We start from the raw sequence: 19,026 nt of genomic DNA on the forward strand, positions 1-19,026 counted from the left end.
GGGCCTGCCTCCCAGATAGATGAGTCGATTGAAGTGGGCCCAGGAATCTGTGCTTTTATTTTTTATTTTTTTTTTATAGTTTTATTTTATTTTATTTTTACATCCCTCACACCGTGAACCCCCCTCCCCCCACCCACCACCACCCCGACCTCGCACCGAGCCATCACATTATATATATAAAATTATAGTTGGCATTCATTAATGTCCAGCCTCTGGTGTACAATGCCATGACCAGGCATCCACAGCATCCCTGAGGTGGTCTCCCAAACAGGACATATGTCCATCGGACACCCAACAAAATCCCCAAACACTATTGAATAAGTTCCCCAAAGTAATTCTCAAAAAACCCTGAGGCCATCCTGTGGTCACCAGCCGCCCCCCAATCCCTCACCCTTCCCCCCATCCCCAACCCCCTCCCCCCCGCCCATCTAACCACTCTCGGGTTTTTGTGTCCCCAAAACGGTTTCTGATTAGTTCATACACATATTCTTTTCTTTAGATCCCGCGTATAAGTGAGATCATATGGTACTTGTCTTTCTCTTTCTGACTTATTTCACTTAACATAATGTTCTCTAGATCCATCCATGTTGCTGCAAATGATAAGATCTCTTTCTTCTTTGTGGCTGCGTAATACTCCATTGTATAAATGTCCCACAGCTTCTTAATCCAGTCATCGACCGATGGGCATTTCGGTTGTTTCCATATCTTGGCTATTGTGTACAGTGCTGGAATCTGTGCTTTTACAAAGTTCCCCAGCCGACTGGAGGAGGATCGTGTACCCTAGATAAGAAACACTTCAGAAGCCAGTAAGAAGTAGTGGTATGCATCCCCGCGGCTTTGCGGGGAAAGGCCTATTCGGAGGAAAAGGTTGGAAGGAAATTGTCAAGAACTAGAAAGGGTCGGAGATTTTAGCCTACCTGCAAACTGACAAGTGAGCCTGCCACCGTTTCATGGATATGGGTAGAGGAGAGCCCTAGGCCAGAGACAAAGGGCAGTTTCCTAACAGCCACAGCACTCGTCGGATTGTCATTGTTTGGGTCCGTTGTTGTCTGAGACTTAGGTCCCTCCAGCCCATGGGATGAAGGCCGCGGGAGGTGGCTTTGTAGGAGAGCTTGGAGACCTGCAGCTGAAACACGCATCTTTGACAACGCAGAGTAAGGCCGTCCGACCTTTTCCTGCAGGGAGACATTATTCCTGCCCTCCGAGACTCTGTAGCACAGAAACATCCTTGGAAAGAGAGTCCCCAAAAGGCAGTCCGTCCTCCCTCCCTAATCTCTGCCCCATGTCAAGAGCACTTCCCATGTTTATTTCACTTTAATCCTCACAGCGCATGAGGGCCAGCGATATTCGCGTCATTTTATTGACAAGGAAAGACGAGTTTGACAAAAGGCGACCTGCCCCCTGATTTAACCCCGGGACAAGAACTGGCTCTTCCCGCACCGGTTTCTTTCTTACTCCGCGGGGCAGGAATAACACTAGCCAACATTCCGCAAACACCTAATGCAAGAGTGGACCCAGACCCGTGAAAAAAACACCATAAACTCTCAGTGGTGACACCACTAACGGCACCGGGAGCCCCAGATTCGACTTGGGAACCAGGAAGTGGGGAGCTCTCCCTCCTCCTACGTCGCGGGTCTGACATTTCCGGGGATCGGTTCCTCGTCTGCATTTCCCATTTCGAATCGGAAGCAGGATTCCGGTGACACGGAAGCCCTACAGCATGGGCTGGGGCGTTTCTTCCTCGCGAAGCCTGGCTGCCGGGCCTGGGACTGGAGGGGACCATTGAGCAGAGGGACCTGCCCGGCTCTGTCGGGGTTTCCAGCGCAGACCGGAAGTGGGGCGGAGCCTCGCGCGCGCGCCCCCTGCGATTGGCCCGCGCCGCTGTCCTTCCGCGCGCGGAGAGGAAGGGGCTGGGCGCTGCTCAGCCCCGGGTCCCGTGAGCCCCGAGGCGGGTAGGAGGGGCTGGAGCGAAAGTTGCGGGCGCCGGAGCTGGCGGCGGGTATTATGGAGCCAGGCCCGGCTGTGTCTCCCGGCCCCGCTCCGTCCCCCGGCCCGTCCCGCTCCTTCAAGGAGGAGCTGCTCTGCGCCGTCTGCTACGACCCCTTCCGCGACGCCGTGACTCTGCGCTGCGGCCACAACTTCTGCCGCGGGTGTGTGACTCGCTGCTGGGAGATGCAAGTGGCGCCCACCTGCCCGGTGTGCAAGGACCGCGCGGCCCCCGCCGACCTGCGCACCAACCACACCCTGAACAACCTGGTGGAGAAGCTGCTGCGCGAGGAGGCCGAAGGCGCGCGCTGGACCGGCCACCGCTCCCCGCGCCTCTGCCGCCTGCACCGCGCCCAGTTCAACCTCTTCTGCCTCGACGACAAGGAGCTGCTGTGCTGCTCGTGCCAGGCCGACCCCCGGCACCAGGGGCACCGCGTGCAGCCCGTGAAGGACACCGCGCACGACTTTCGGGTAAGTGCGGCAGTGCGAGGGGGGTGGCCCGGCGCGCACGTGGTGGCCGAGTCCGCCTCGGAACCCAGCACCCCGGACCCCGCAGTTGCCGCCACTCCAGCCTGCTGGAGCGGAGTGTGCTCAGACCCTCCCCTCTTCCTGCTGCCAGCTTGCTGGTGTCATCTCAGGACCCCCACCTCTGTGACAGGTAACCTACAGAGGCTGCCGTCTCCATCGAGGCCGGCCCAGGAGGCCTGGGATGGGAGAAGAGGGAATGGAAGCAGGAAGTGTGTGAACCGGGGTCACAGGATGTTGTCAAGACAGAGCTGGGGCCATGCACCCTTTCTGCCAGCAGTATGGGGCCCTACCTCTTTGAAAAGCACAGGTATGGGGAACGCCCAGGAACCCTGGAGCTTGGCCCATTCAGGTGGGAGGTGCAGGAGCCCAAGGGCTGGCCATGGATGTGGAGCCCTGATGTCCCCCCAAACTGGTCACCTGCTTCCCCGGCTGGCCCATGTATTGTGCAGCTGTGGGAACACCTCTGGCCCTGGCCACCTGGCTTATCCTGGGTCACTCTCTCCGCACCCCAATACCTAGAGTTCCAGTGGCAGTAAATAAAGTAAGGAGCAACTTACAGGGCAAAACTAACGTGGAGAATTTTTAGTATAAGAAGGAAAAATGATCAGGAAACAAGGATTAACCAACTCAGGAGTGTTAAAACTTTTTGACCTTAGCCATTGTGATCCAGCACACTCGTGTGTGTATCAGTTGAAAGAAAAGTCCTGTGTCTGTGATACTCTGGAATTTCCTTTGTTGTATTTTTGTTTGTTTTATTTTTTAAATTGTGCAGGGTGTGAAACGTTAATTTATGTCATCACCTACCAATACGTGAGGTAGATCCACAGTTTGGAGAACACCTGTTAGCCAGTAGGAAGCTGCATGTATTGAAAGGAGATGCTGTAAGCACTCCCCCAATGTCTGGTCTTCAGACACTGCTTTAGTTTGTTTTAATGACTTTCTTAAGAAATACCAAAAGTTGATTACAGTTCCACAAACATTTTGAAAAATTCAAGTGCGTAATGTCATCATTATGCACATTTGAACACCAATGTAGCTTGCCAAAGGGATAACCCTTAACTCCTGTCACCTTATTTAACAGTGGTCCACAACAATGCTTTTCCGCATTTCCACTGGCAGAAGTGCCAGGTCCTGATTTGGGACAACTAAAGTAAGTGCTGGGCATTCTGGGGACGGGTCGAGGTAGAGGGGCACCATAGATCAAGTCATGACTAATCACCATGGGACTGGCAGAGGTACAGATCAGGAAGAGGGTCAGGGGTGAAGGCAAGGACACAAAGGCAGGTCCCCAAGGTCTGGGCGAAGCCAGGGTTCAAGATCAGTGAGCCAGTGCCAGGAAGTACATATGACAACTTTCTGTTTATTCAGCAGATGCTTTACACTAAGCCCTGGGCAAACTGCAGGACATGAGATAAACAATAATTTATACCTTCCAGGAGCTTCAAGCAGAGACCACAGGGATGAGATGTTAGCCAGGTGAAGGGGGGGGAGGGGGTGAGGGAGGGTATTTCAGGCTGGGGCAGCGTCATCTATGAGTGTTGGGAAGCGGGGAGGCCTGACTTTCTGGGCCCCAAGAGAATTTCAGGGTATTCAGAATGAGGATTGAGATACGAAGGAGCCAGGAGGATTCGGGGTTTGGCTTTTATCCTAAATAGTATAGGAAGCAGTGAGAGGGTTTTCAGCACAGGCATGATTCCGTCAAATGGGCACTCAGGGCAACGTCTCAGCGGGTAGGGAGTCCAGGCCTGAGAGATATCAGGAGAATGCAAGCCTAGGGTGCTCAGTCTGATAGAGGGTGGAGTTCATTTGTGTGTTGGACAACGAGGTACTGAGGGTCCATTGTGTTCCAGGGCCTCCTCCGGGTGCTGAGGCCAGTAAGACAGAGCCCTCGCCCCATGGAGTCACACTGCAGTGGGGGAAGTCAGACAGTAAGTAGAAAAGGTGTAGTTCTAGATGATTGGAGTAGGTGGTGGTTGTGGGGGACGATATGGGGAGGCAGGAGAGGTGAGAAGGCGCGGAAGGGCCTTTGTGTGATATGGGGAGCCCTGAAAGTGTTTAAATAGGGATTTTGTGATAAAATATACGCTTTAGAAAGATCACTTTGGCAGCCATATGGAGAACTCATCAAAACTAATAATCATAGCAACGAACACTTTTTGAGCACTTAACTATGTGTCAGGTGCTCTTAAGTATTTATGTCAACAAACTTAACCCTCACGGAAACTCTATGAGGTTATGTATAAGTTTCCTGTTGCTGTGAATACAGTACCATAAACATTGTGTTTAACACAGCCCAGATTTATTGTAAGTCAGAAGTCCTAACACCAAGGTGTTGGCAGAGCTACATGCCTTTTGGAGGCTTATTTCCTTGCTTTGTCCAGCTTTTCAAGGCCCCTTCCTCCATATTTAAAGCACATCATTCCAACTTCTGAGTCTGTCATCCCACTGCCTTCCCTAACTCTACTACCTCCCTCTTAAAAGGACCCTTGTGTTTACGTGGGGCCCACCCAGACAATCCAGGGTAATCGCCCTATCTTAAAACCTGTAATTGACTCACAGCTACGGAGTCCTTTTTGCCAAAAGGTAACATACTCATAGGTTTAGGAATTAGGGCATGGACATCTTTGGGCGACCATTTTTCAGCTTGCTACAGGTAGGTGTCTTCTCCCCATATTATAGACAGTGACACTGAGTCTCAGAGAAGTTAGGTAATCCATTCAGAGTCACAGAGCAGGTACTATGGAGTTCCCCTGAGGCCTTGTTCAGCTCCTACTCTGGCCATAGACTTTGAGATTCTTCTCTGGCCCCAGGGTAAAACGTTTCCTGCTGGTCCCATGTTCCAGGATCTGTGATGGCAACTGACTGTGTGTGTGGAGGGGGCGGGGGGTTACTTAGAGGCTTCAGTGGATGAGGACCACTGTCAGTGGGCTGGCTGAGTGCCTACTATGTGCCGGGCAGGATATGTCCAGTAGAGGACAGGGCAGGCCTAGTCCCTTGCTTCTCTGAGTCTGATAAGGATGACTGAATAATAATCACACTGACAAGTTTATGGTTCCAGGCTGCTGTTCCTGTGCAGGACAGTACAGGGTGTGATAAGTTGTGACAAGGATGCCTGCTTTTGTCTGCTGGGCACAGGAAGCCGTTTCTGGGAAAGGGATTTTGCAGCAACCCAGATGAGGGGTGAGGGCATCCAGGACAGAGCCTGAAGGGTCCTAAAGGGCATGTTAAAGATTTGGAATTTTGTCCTAAGTGCCATGGGGCACGGAGGCAAGGACTGATGAGATTTCAGAACCTGGTTTAGTGTTTAAACTAGAGCTTTAAAGTGCATCTTGGCTCTTGAAGGGATGTTAGGAAATCCTCTAGTGCAGTGTTTCTCAAACTTGAACAATGTACACACATTCTTCTTAAAGGGATAAATATTCCAACAGTATGTCTTAAACTGTCTTATCACATTCCTTATCAAAAACTAATGTAAATTCCTCTTGCTTACGCCACAGATAGGCAATAAAACGAAAAGAAGTTTTCAGATTAAGTACAAATTAAATTTAAATCAGTACAGTTCTAGTGAAAATAGTATGTCATTACAGGATCTCATTTTGCTGGAACAGAAGCACTGTTCCTGGGTGGCTGTGAGCTTCTCACAGTGCTTATGAAACCCTTTCACCCTGTTCCAAGTGATGGCTTGATTTGCCAGCCAAAATTTCCCTGTTTGACGAACTGACACTTTTCCTGGGCTGTGACTCGCCTTCATTTGGGTCTAGCACATCCCTCACCTGTGAAGTGTATTTCTGTTCTTTCCTTATTAAGCCAGGACAATGAAAGTAGTGTAGCCTGATGTCAAACACGTTGTTAGGAAAATACAAATACTGGTACTGAAGTTGTGGGAACCGCAAGCATGTTTCAGCACTGTTTATAAGGTGACTCACAATAGGCTTATCTTGGGGGGGTTTTTATGGGGGGGGGGTTGTTTGCTTGTTTTTTTCGGTTATCATTGAATGAAAACACTAGTTTAAAACACTCATAGGGAACTTGGCAAATCCCCCAAATACACAGACCTGGAGCTGAAGGGGACTGCAAGGAGATGATTACATTTGACTAATGAGAAAATCGGAAACTTGGAGAAATACAACAACTCATGCCAGTCACAGGGAATGAAAGTAGAACACCTGGGATTAGAACTCAGATCTCCTGACTCCCAGTCTAGCGGCTGCTCTGGCTTCTATCCCCAAAGGAACCCTGCCCTGAACCCGCAACAAGCGCCAGGCCTCTGAATTACCTTGTGGAGACCCCTTTCTTACATGGGACTGACGTGAGGGCCATCTTCTGCCCTCCAGCCTTTTCTGCCCCTTCCAGGCACCTCTTAGGTCTTTCCCCCTTCCATTTCTTCCCCCCTATTTGCTAACTACTCACCCCATCCCAGATGCCCCCTTATGGGCCGGGCCCTACCAGATCCAGGTGGCTGGAGGATCATTGTCTACTTGGCAAAGCATGTGCCTAGGAAAGGATAGGGTTTAGTGAACGCTGCTCCTGAAGGCCCCTAAGTTATGGGGCGCAGCAGTAGGCAGTAGACACCTGCTTAAGGAGGGCTGAGCACCAAGGGGAAAGGAAGCACAGGGAGACTGGATTGGAGTTAGATAAGAAAGGGATCTGGATGAGATCAAGTTGTCTCAGATGCGTTTATGCTGCCCATTTAGGACAAGCCTTTGGGGAAGGGAGGTGTGAGTGAAATGGGTGAAGGTGGCCAAAAGGTGCGAACTCCCAGTTATAAAATAAATAAGTCATGGAGATGGAATGTACAGCATGGTGACTGTAGTTAATAATCCTGTGTTGCATATTTGAAAGTTGCTAAGAAAATAAATTTTAAAAATTCTCATCACAAGAAAAAAAGTTTGTGACTTTATGGTATGAACATTAACTAGACTTATTGTGATGATCAATTCATAATATAGGCACATATTGAATCATTATCTTGTACACCTGAAATATAATGTTATGTGTCAGTTACATCTCAGTTAAAAAGAAACCTGGAAAGTAACCACTAGGAGAGGTAAGCTACCTGGCACTAACAAGAATCAACACAGGCCTGGGACTCTCTTCCGAACACTTGACACGGGTTGACTTGTATCCTCACTGCTGGGCTAGGTACTGTTCTCATCCCAGAGGAGCAAAGAAGTCAAGGAACTTGGTCAAGATCACCAGCTACTAAGTGGGAGTGCTGGGATTTGAACATGGGCAGCCAGGCACCAAACTTCTTAGCTGCACAAAATCTGCCAGAAAGTAAATGTTTGACGTCTACAGGGGAAAAAGACACGAACTAGAGACAGACGTGAGGAAATCCTGGCGATGGTCCAGGTTAGCATGGACACAGAAAAACCACACTCTTCATTCCCATGGTGAAACCTGAGACACCGTAGGAACTTGCATGCCTTCCTCTTAAGGTGAGGAGCCTGACAGCCACAGAGAGAGAAGGGGCTTTTGCCAAAGGTCTCACCAGTGGCTAGTGACAAAAACAAGGGTACAGAGCAGTCTCCTAACGATGTGGCGTAGTGGAGACAACGTGGACTTTCGGAGCATTCATTGACTGGGCAGGTAGTGAGCTGAGCATCCACTTTGTGCTAAGACCTGGGGATATGCAGTGGGCAAAACAGTCTCCACCCTGCAGGGCAAGCCTTCACTCCTGCAAAGGTTTGTTGAGCTTGACTGAGGTAGGTGGGAGGACCTGCCCCCAGGAAGCCTGCAGCCTTTCCCGGAAAGTGAGGCGATTATCCAGGGTAGTAAGTGGATGACAGAGGAGTACCGGGGGGGCTGTGACAGAGCTCCGGGAGGTGCACCTGAACTCTCCTGGGAGAGCAGCTGGCTTCCTGGAAGAAACGAAGGGGGCTGGAGCTGAGTTTTCAAGGCCTTGTTGGGGTGGTTTGGTAAAGCAAGTGGGGATCAGTCAGAGGCAGCATGTGTAAGGCCTGAGAAGACGGAAAACCTGAGAAGCCGGCGTCCCTGGCTTCAGACACGGCTAGTACTTGCAAGGGTGCTATGACTATTTTGGAAAAGGATATGTATTCTTTCTCTTACCCACTTTTTTATGCCACATAGCACCTGTGTGAATGGATATTTTGGGTAAAATAATTTTGTAAAATCCTTAGGATATTAAATGTGCTATTGAAATGTGCTGTGTCAGGAATCAAATTGTAATTTAAAAAAAACTGTAGATTACATAATCACCTTCTGACTCCTTCGGTGTAAATAAAAGCTTCATATTTTATGTGTGTGCGTAATAAGTGATCTCGAATGTTATAATTTGGTGCCAAAATCAGAGCTCATTTGCTCTTTTGGACTTAGGGCCTGGGTGATATTCCAGATGTGTCATCGGCCACTTAACTCCACCCAGGGCAGTGATGTCCCATATTAGTGAGTCCTGACTGAGCTTCATACTATGGTCCAGACCTCACTAATGACCTGCCTGCAGCCTCTGCTCATTCAGGCACTCCTTGGGCTTCCTGCTGGCATTATGTCCCTGAATGGTGTGTCCCATTGGGATACAAATACGCTTAGTGTTAAAATTAGAATATCAAAAGTCATCATAAACAGTATGTTGTTTAGATTCATTTGAATTCACACTTTTTAATGTAGTATTTTCTAGGTTAACCACTAAATGCAGAAAGAAAAAAAGTGGAATAAAAAATGCACAGTAAATTAAAAAAAGACGCAAAAGGACAGAAAAAGAGATATTGACCAAGCTGGACAAATAGCACAGAACAAGAATGTAAGTTTAAATGCAAATATACTGGTAATTATGTTAAATACTCCAGTCCAATGACAAAAGTTGTCAGATGGGATAAGAAACAAAAACCAATGCTGTGCCACTTAAATATGATCATGGCAATAGGTAAAAAAAAAAAAAATGCATTTGATAAAATTCAAGATCCTTTTGGTATGAAATGAAAAGAAAAAAACCCAGCAAACTAGGAATGGAAAAAACTTCACAAGCAAATCACCATATTTAATGGTGACACATTGAAAGCTTTCTTATCGAGCTGAGGAAAAAAGACAGGAATGCGCACTGACCTGTTCAGTCTTGTACTGGAGCGCGTAGCTAATAAAGCAAGTCAGGAATCATAAATAAAAGGTATAAGATTTGGAAAGAGGGAAACAACGCTGTGGTTAAGAACATGACCTTTAGAATTGGACACTTCTGAGTACAAATCCTGGGTCAGCGACTGTCTGTAATTCTGACAAGTTACTTAACTCCTCGGGGCCTTATTTTCTCCTCTATGAGAGAAACACGTTCCTTGCAGGAATGTAAGACTTATGTAGAACGATGTTTGTAAAGTGCTTAATTAGTGCCTTGTTCAGAGTATATGCTCAATAATATGGTAATTGCTGGTAGTAATATGGTCGTTGGTTGATCATACCAGCTGACATCTCAGAGAATGGCCATTTTAGGATTGGTCTTTGCTGAATTAAACCAGAACTCTCTAAGTGATTGAAAAGTTTGGGAAGGACAAGGGACTGTCACCCCCACCTATGTATCTTCATAACTCCCTAACTGTCCAGGTGGAAGGCCAGAGGGTCTGGTCTGGCTGTGTTGTTTCGGGGCCAGCACACCCCTGGGTAATGCATGTAGCCAGTTGCTTCACTATCATTCACACTTACTTGGCAAATCAAGGGATTGTCCTTTTGGACTTTATTAAGTAACTTTATAACAAAATACCTCATCCCACAAAATAAAACACTAGGATGATATTTCAGTAGTCTTGTGGGACGCTCACACTGATGTTGTTTTGCTATTTAGGAGACACACCTTAAAGATGACACACTACAGAAAACAATGTTTTTTTTAAAAAATCTGTTAAATATTCTCAAGAAGAACATAAAAATGACCAGAATGAGTACAAAACAAAACCTGCAGAAAATGAGATCAGTCGTGACGTTCTTTTCTGTGATATATCGGTTAAAAGAAGGGGCTATGAGAGCATGACACACGGGCTAGTAGTTAATCTGTCGCAACAAATTACCCTGACACGTAGCGGCTTAAAACAAAAAGCGTCTATTGTCATGGTTTCTGTGGGTCAGGAATCTGGGCATGACTTAGCTGAGTGCCCCAGGGTCTCCAATGCTGCAATCAAGGTGTCACTGGGGCTGCAGTCTCAACTGAAGGCTCAAGCAGGCCACATCCTCATTCAGGCTTGCTCAGGTGGCTGCTGGCAGGGTTCCGGTCCTCACGGACTTGGTGAGGACGCCGCCCTCAGTTCCGAGCCCCAGAGGCTAGATCAAACAAGGGGCCAAGAAATGGTGTGTACACAGGCTTTCTGTCACCTCATCTCAGAAGTGACATCCCATCACTTTTGCCATAGTCGACTGGTTAGAAGCAAGTCACACTAGGTCCAGTTCACAAGGCAGGGCATGTCACCGAGGCGTGAATGCTAGGAGGTGGGGATCATGGGGGCCATTGTAGAGGCTGCCTTTTTCGTTCTGCCCTCTGGCCCCCAGTGATTTGTGTCCCTCCCACATGCAGAATACACTCACCCTCTCTTAAGATCCACATGCATCTCTTACCAGCATCAGCTCCAAACCCAGAATCTCATCATCTAAATCAGGTCCAGGTGGGGATGCGGCTTTTGAGGACAAGCCTGTATTGTCTATTGGTGTATAACAGATCATCCCCCCAAACTTGGCAGCTTAAGACAACAAACTTATCTCACAGGAGGGATCGCTGGGGGCCATCCTAGGAGGCTGCCTACCACCACTGTCTGGGTTCACACTGTTACTCCGCCGGGTACTAGCTGTGTGCCCTCGTCACGTCCCCTTTCTGTGCTTCAGTGTTTTTCATGAGTAATACGGGGCTAATGATACTACTGACCTAATGGGGCTCATGTGATGATTAAGGGACATAATTTGTAAAGTCAGGCAGTCCCTGGCCAATAGTAAATGCTCAGAATGTAGAGAAGACAGGATAACAATGGAGAGAAAATACTAGGCCTTCGATACGAAAGGTGGGAATTCAACCTAACACTAGTCCCGGTTCTTCAAGGAGACCACGGAGATCAGAGCAGTGGTTAAAGTGTAGAAAATAACTACTAAAGAAAAGGTATTTGGATCTGCTGATTAATGTATTTCACATAATCCAAGCACTATTAGAATACTGGGATACCGTCAGGCTGTGGGGAGACATGTAGTTTAGATAAGGCCCCATGGGAATAACGGGATGAACCCAGTAATCATGCCTGTCGGTTAGTGACTTCAGGCGAGTCCAGTTTAGAAAGTTGCAAAGGGAGGCTGGGAGCACATCGACTTTACAGGTATGTGCACAGCTCAGGATTCATGGACCAGCCTTAGGCCTGAGCAGGAAGCCCCTCTATGCTGTACTCTGACAAACTTGAAAGGGAACAGGTCCCTCAACCTCCTGAGCCCTGTCTCCCCACCTGTAGCAGGTATAAAACGGATTTGCTGGGTTGTGACGTCTGAGGGTCCTTTATGCTGTAGGTGAGTGTCAGGTTCAAAGTCAGGGCTGTACTTACCTTTCGGCGGTGCCCTGCAGTGGATGGCAGGTCTGGTTCAATAACTGTGATTGAGTTACACCCTTGTAGAAGCGGAGCTCCAGTTGTAAATGTGGCGTCATCCTCCCTGCCTGCCCTCTAGCCCTAACCTGCCGCCTCGCCTCCCTTTCCTTCCTCCCATCAGGCCAAGTGCAGGAACATGGAGCACGCGCTGCGGGAGAAAGCCAAGGCCTTCTGGGCCATGAGGCGCTCCTACGAGGCCATCGCCAAACACAATCAGGTGAGTGAGTGCTCAGACTGAGTGGGAGCCGGGGGGCACCCAGCGCCATCAGGGGCAGGCGAGGGTCAGCGGCTTTGGCTGTGGCTGTTGACACAGCATCGGCCTTCCTTAGTCCTGATAGCACAGCCATGCCCTTGGACGCTGATCGTGGCTGCGCTGCCGTGGCCTATTTAAGTACCTGGGCATGACCACGCCAGCAGCCATGGGAGCAGCTTAAAAAGCCCCCTGCGCCCCCTGCACCAAGGTGTCGGACTAACTTCAACATGTGTGGCACTTCTCCATCTCCCTGGGTGCTCAAGCCAGTGATGACCTGAGGCTCATTAATTGTTCCTCTTTCCATTTCATCGCCACATCTACTCCATCAGAATCCCGTCCCCTCTATCTCCAAAATACATCATGTCCACCCAACACTCCATTTCCACTGCCACCATCCTGGTCCAGGACCCCACTGTTTCTCACCTGGCCTCCTACCTGGCCCCACTCTTGTTCTGGATTCCACTCTCCACAGAGAGGACTGATCTTTTAGAAAAATACATCTATCGTGTCACTCCTCTGCTTAAAACTGTCCAGTGGCTTCCACGACACACACAATGAAATCCAGACTCCTTACCATGGCCTCTGAGGCCCTCATCTCACACCTACTGGTACCTGCACCTCACTTCACCTCCTCCCAGGATGGCCCCTCTGCTCCAGCCACACTGGCCTACTTTCTGCTCTTTAAATGAGCTGTCTTCCCTCCAGATCCTCCCATGCTCAGTATCTTGTTATTAAAATCTCAGCTCAAATTAATGTCCCTTTTGAGAAAAGTTCCTAATCACCATACGCAAAGTAGCCCTCCCGTTTTACTTATATCTCCGTTTTATTTTCTCCATAATATTCCATTACCTGTAATTAACTTTTGTTTTTTATTTTTTTTCATCTTCTTCCATTGGAATATAATGAAAGCAGGGCACACTAGTAATTAAAAGAATTCTTGACACAATAGGTGACCAATAAATGTTTGCTAGTTGAATGAATGAATTGGCTCCCCTCTTTCCCCAATGTCTTTGTTATATTATGACTTGGCACCCTCTTTTCATCTGCGTCCTGTGTGGAGTGGCAGCCTGGTTTCTGACTGGTGTTCCTGGCTTTGCTCCATCACTTCCTGAGCAAGTGCTTCTAGTAACTGCTGGTGGACTCATTACAGCCTCAGCTAAGACACACCTAACTCCGCTGCCTGGCCCTCCAGTGCCATGTCCAAGGGAGAGGGTTAGGCTTGGGAAAGAGCCTCATTAACATCTGAGCAAGCACAGAGCTGGTCGAACATGGAAGAAGGCAGGATTGTAGGGTGTTGGTGGCAGTAACTGCAAAGCAGCCCTATTTTTTTTTTTTTTTTTAAGGAGGGCACAGCTCACAGTGGCCCATGTGGTGATTGAACTGGCAACCTTGGTGCTACCAGCACCGCGCTCTAACCAACTGAGCTAACTGGCCACCCCGAAGCAGACCTATTTTCAGATCGAAGCTTGTTCTCCAGGCAGATCCCTTACCACTCCAAGCTAATCCCTCATCTGTGAAAAGAGGTTACTTGCCTCTTACTGGGATTTTTTTTTTTACATGTTCAGATGAGATAATGCATGGGAAGTGTCCAAGAGAGAACTCTTTCAGCATTTCTCGTCTTACAGATCAGCAAACAGATATTTTTCACTTTTTCAGTGAATCATTTTATATTGTCAGAGCCATACACATTTTTTGAATTTTCAATCCAAAGAGATGGGTTCCTAACCTGTCGTTGCTAGAGCACACATTTCGAGGTGTTTTTCCAGTAGTCATTGTGGACTTGTATTTATGTATGTAATTATTAGTAGTCTCTTTCTTGCTATACAGAAGTGTTCTTATTTTTATATTAATGTGTATTTAGTTATCACTTTCTTTCTTTGAGGCCTCTCAGTTTCATATCTTGGTAAGAAAAGTCTTTCTCATGCCCAAGGTGTGGAATATTTTTCTGCTCTTTGAGTACACTTGTAGTTTGGTTTTAACTTTTAAAAGATTTTTGTAGTTATGACTAGGAGTATGCATATTATGAATGGTTCCATTTTAAAACAAATACTTCCTACTCTTTTGGTAAGCCTCTCAATCAGACAAATACTAAATCCTAAGATTGGATGGCATCATTTTTAAGAGTCATTGCTGTTGGCCCCAATTCATGTCTGTGATTTAGGATGTGTGTTTTTATGCAGCCTACACAAGATACAGAATGTAGTATGTTGAGGAAGTTACAGGAGTGCAGTTGCCATGTGTAAGCAGCAATTTCAGTTTTTTAAAAATTAATCAAAACAATCTCATTTTGCTGTTTGACTAATGTTCAGCTTGTAAATGTGTGGTAAGAAAGCAGCATCTATATTTTATCCATTTGGGTCCTACACAGTTTCTTTGGAAAGTAGAGTTCCTTTGCTAAAAATCTGAGAGTCACTGGGCTAGGTGATGGCTTGAGGTTTCCTCCACGTCTGGTCTGATCGTCTGGGGCTCCCTCTTGCTCTCTTCGGCAGGTGGAGGCTGCCTGGCTGGAAGGGCGAATCCACCAGGAGTTTGATAAGCTTCGCGAGTTCTTGAGAGTGGAAGAGCAGGCCATCCTGGATGTCATGACCGAGGACAGGAGGCAGAAGCAGCTGCAGGCCGAGGAGAAGATGAAACAGCTTGCAGAAGACACGGAGGCTCTAGCCCATGAGATCGAGCGGCTGCAGAAGGAGATGAAGGAAGATGATGTTTCTTTTCTCATGGTGAGGAGCTCACCGTCATTCAGTGACAGGGACCAGGTATTCAGGAAACAGTGGGGAGGCGGAGACCAGCGGCACTGGCCAACCCAGTCTTCCCGTAGCTTCGAGGTGCTGGGCTAGAGCTGCTTACAGAGCACATCCTCTGCTTGGGGCAAGAGGCTGAAACGATTTTAATCAGAGCAGAGTTCCTTGAGGGATTCTTCATTTCTCTCTGCCTCTCCTTTTCTTCTCCTTCTCCCTTTCTCTTTCTCTTGTACTCACTCTTGCTCTCTTTTTTTGTTTCTTCTCTCTTCCTTCCAAATATAAGGGAGTACATTTTTCATAAACTTTTTATTTTGGATTAATTTTAGATTTGTTTAAAATTGCAGATCCGTGCAGAGTGCTCCTGTATACCTCTCCATGTAGTTCCTCCCATTGTTAACACCTTACACTGTATTTCCCCCAAAATAAGACCAGGCCATATATTAATTTTTGCTCCAAAAGACACATTAGACCTGATTGTCTGGCTAGGTCTTATTTTCGGGGAAACACGGTATATATGAAATTTATTAAGATATAATTCACCCATTTAAAATGTACAACTCAGTGGTTTTTTGTATATTCACAGTCAGCACAGTCAATTTTAGAACATTTTCATCATCACACACAGAAACCTTTTTGCTCCTATACACTCATCCACACCAGCCCTCAGGAATCACTAATCTGCTTTCTGTCTCTAGATTTGCCTATTCTGGACATTTCATGTAATGGAATTATACAATATGTAGCCTCTTGTGACTTACCATAATGTTTTGAAACTTCATGTCGTAGTACATATCAGTACATGGCTTAATAATATTCCATTGAATGTATACAGACTACATTTTTCTTATCCATTCATCAATTAATGAACATTTGGGTTGTTTACACTTTTTAGCTATTACGAATAATATTGCCATAAACATTTGTGTACATGTTTTTGTGTGGACACATGTTCTCAGTTCTCCTGGGTATGTACCTAGGAGTAGATATGATGGATCACATGGTAATTCTAGGTTTAACCATTTGAGGAACTTTCCAGGCTGTTTTCCAAGAGACTGCACCATTTTACATTTCCACTAATAGAGTATGAGGATTGTAGTTTCTCCATAGCCTCGCCAACACTTGTCTTTTATTATTATTATTATTATTATTATTATTATTATTATAGCCATAATAATGGGTGTGAAGTGGTATCTCGTTGTGGTTTTGATTTGCATTTCCCTCATAGCTAATGATGTTGAGCATCTTTTCATGTGCTTGTTGGCCATTTGTATATCTTCTTTGGGGGAATGTACATTCAAGTCCTTTGGCCATTTTAAGAATTGGGTGGCTTGTCTTGTTGAATTGTAAGATTTTTTTATGTATTTTAGATACTAGACCTTTATCAGCAATATGGTTTATACATTTTTTTTCCTATATTCTGTGAGTTATCTTTTCACTTTCTTAATGACATCCTTTGAAGGACAAAAGTTTTTCATTTTGATGAAATCCTGTTTATCTATGTTTTCTTTTGCTGCTTGTGCTTTTGGTGTCATACCTAAGAAACCATAGACTAATCCAAGGTCATGAGTTTTATAGTTTTATCTCTACATTTAAGTCTTTGATCCTTTTTGAGTTCCTTTTTGTATATGGTTGAAGGTAGGAATCCAATGTCATTCTTTTCATGTGGATATCCAGTTGTCCCAGCACCGTTTGTTGAAGACCAGTCTTTTCCCATTGAATGTCCTTGGCACCCTTGTGGATAACCAATTGACAGTAAATATGAGGGTTTATTTCTAGACCTTCAATGTCCATTGATCCATGTTTGTCCCTATGTTAGTACAACACTGTATTATTTACTGTTGCTTTTAACAAGTTTGGAAATGGGGAAATGTGAGCCACCAACTTTGTTCTTTTCCAAGGTTGTTTTGGCTATTCTGGGTCCCTTGAATTTCCATATGAATTATAGGATCAGCTCATCAGTTTTTGCAAAGAAAGCTGCTGGAATTTTGATAGGAATTGCATTGAGTTTGTAGATCAGTTAATGGGGTATGGCCGTCTTAACACTCTTAGGTCTTCTGATCCACGATCACGGGATACATGGCTCCTTTTAAGGTCAGAAATTGATGTTTTGTCTGTGTCTATGTTTGTGTCTCTGTGATTTTTTTTTTTCTCTTTCAGAAACATAAGAGCCGAAAACGCCGGTAAGTTGCCAAGGCTGATGGAGGGGAGGGAAAGAGCAGGCAGAAACACCAGGGGTGCAAAGTCCAGTGGCTCCAGGGCCAGGCAGGTCATGAAGCCAGCTGGGTATAATACAGAGGGAGTGATGGGGACTGGCCAGGTGGAGAGAGCCCTCTTTCAAGGCATCCATTGATGCAATGTTGTTTTCCTGAGTCTGGAGAGAGAGTGTGCCATCCTGCATATGGCTCATAGTTCTCGGTGGGTTACCCCAACATTTTGGCTTGTTCTTTACTCATCCTGCTCCTTCTGAGAGCCTCAGGATATATACTGGTTTGTGTTGATGGTTGTTGGGTTTTTCAGGGATGGATAAGAAGAACTGTGTCCCAGTCAGAGCTGCACAAAGACGGAAGAGAGTGCTTTGGGCAGTAGCGAGTTCCCTGTCACTGGAGGTGTTCAAACAAAGGCCAGTGACACCTTCAGACTGTTGGACTGGAGGACCCTTAAGGTTCCTTCCGACTCAGATATCCCATGTGCAGATGTGTAAGTGTGGTTTCTGCCCACAAGGATGGGAAGCATGTCTGAGAACCTCCTGTTTATATTTGTCCCCACTAGGGGAGGGTGAGCCCGAGTACTGAATCCCAAAGGGGTAGGAGGGGTATTGATTCCTCGCTCGTCTCCCATGAGAGCCCAGTCTGGGTTTGTCTTGGGTAAGGTGGCCAGGGAATTTAGGTCTGAGGCAAGGGAACAAGTCCCGTTGTCCGTTAAATCCAGCTGACCCAGTAGGGCCCAGGATGCATGGCCCTGGTCCTGCCCCCAGGCCAGTTCTTCTTTCCCAGCCTCTTCTGCACCATGGAGCCAGAGCCCGTGCAGCCCGGCATGCTCATCGACGTCTGCAAGTACCTGGACTCCCTGCAGTACCGCGTCTGGAGGAAGATGGTCATGTCTGTTGAATCTGGTTAGTGGGGGCACAGGCAGGTGACACTGGCAGGGGGGAGTACTTTATGCGAGGCCGAGCGCCAGCTGAACTCACTTCTTCCAGCCTCCCAGCCCACGGGACCTTGTCATCCTTCAACTCATCCCTTTTCCACCTTCATTCAGACCAGATCCCCAGAGCCCAGCTCATCCATTCCTTGCCCCACTGATCAAACCCTTCCTGGCAGAACTCCTTCCTCTCTGGGTCCTGACACTTGGTCTCCTCTTCAGAAAGAGAACTGACTTCCCTCCCTATTCAGAACCATGTTGTGTATATAATGAAAGACCTCTTTAGTTCAGGATCACCTCTCCCAGGGGGATTCCAGCCCATGGGAGTCACTCTGTCATTGTGCTATGAACTGAATGTCTGTGTCCCTCCAAATTCTTATGTGGAAGCCCTAACCCCTAAGGACGGTATTTGGAAGCAAATACCGTAAGGGAGGTGATTAGGGTCAGATAAGGTCAAGAGGCTGGGGCCCTATGATGGGATGAGTGCCCTTAGAAGAGACACAAGGGAGCTGGGTTCCTCTCTATCTCCCTCTTGTGAGGACACAGCAAGAAGGTGGCCATCTGTAAACCAAAAAGGCGGCCATCACCAGAACTGAACCATATTGTACCCTGACTTCAGACTTCCAGCCTCCAGAACTGTGAGAAATAAATTTCTGTGGTTTAAGCCACTCAGTCTATGGTACTTTTCTTATAACTGCCCAAACTGACGGAGACATCGTGATTTTATAGGGAGAAATATCAGTGACCCAGGGAATGTTCCGAGCTTTTCTAAGGCGGCCTGGGAATTGTGTGAGCATCAGGCTTGATGTGTATTGGTTTCCTG

General features: G+C 47.0%; 1 protein-coding gene across 1 annotated transcript in view; it reads left to right on the plus strand.

Annotated features, from left to right (window-relative positions):
* Nucleotides 1-1,900: 1,900 nt before the first annotated feature.
* Nucleotides 1,901-19,026, plus strand: part of TRIM35 (tripartite motif containing 35) — a 28,097-nt gene continuing 10,971 nt past the window's right edge. The window contains exons 1-5 of the mRNA XM_081075726.1: nucleotides 1,901-2,457; nucleotides 12,193-12,288; nucleotides 14,814-15,044; nucleotides 17,223-17,245; nucleotides 18,059-18,177. Of these exons, the coding sequence (XP_080931852.1) occupies nucleotides 2,005-2,457; nucleotides 12,193-12,288; nucleotides 14,814-15,044; nucleotides 17,223-17,245; nucleotides 18,059-18,177 (922 nt within the window). The 5' untranslated portion in view covers nucleotides 1,901-2,004. The remainder of the gene's footprint in view (nucleotides 2,458-12,192; nucleotides 12,289-14,813; nucleotides 15,045-17,222; nucleotides 17,246-18,058; nucleotides 18,178-19,026) is intronic.

Source organism: Rhinolophus hipposideros, assembly GCF_964194185.1.
Source record: "Rhinolophus hipposideros genome assembly, chromosome: 16".
NCBI classification, from domain to species: domain Eukaryota; kingdom Metazoa; phylum Chordata; class Mammalia; order Chiroptera; family Rhinolophidae; genus Rhinolophus; species Rhinolophus hipposideros.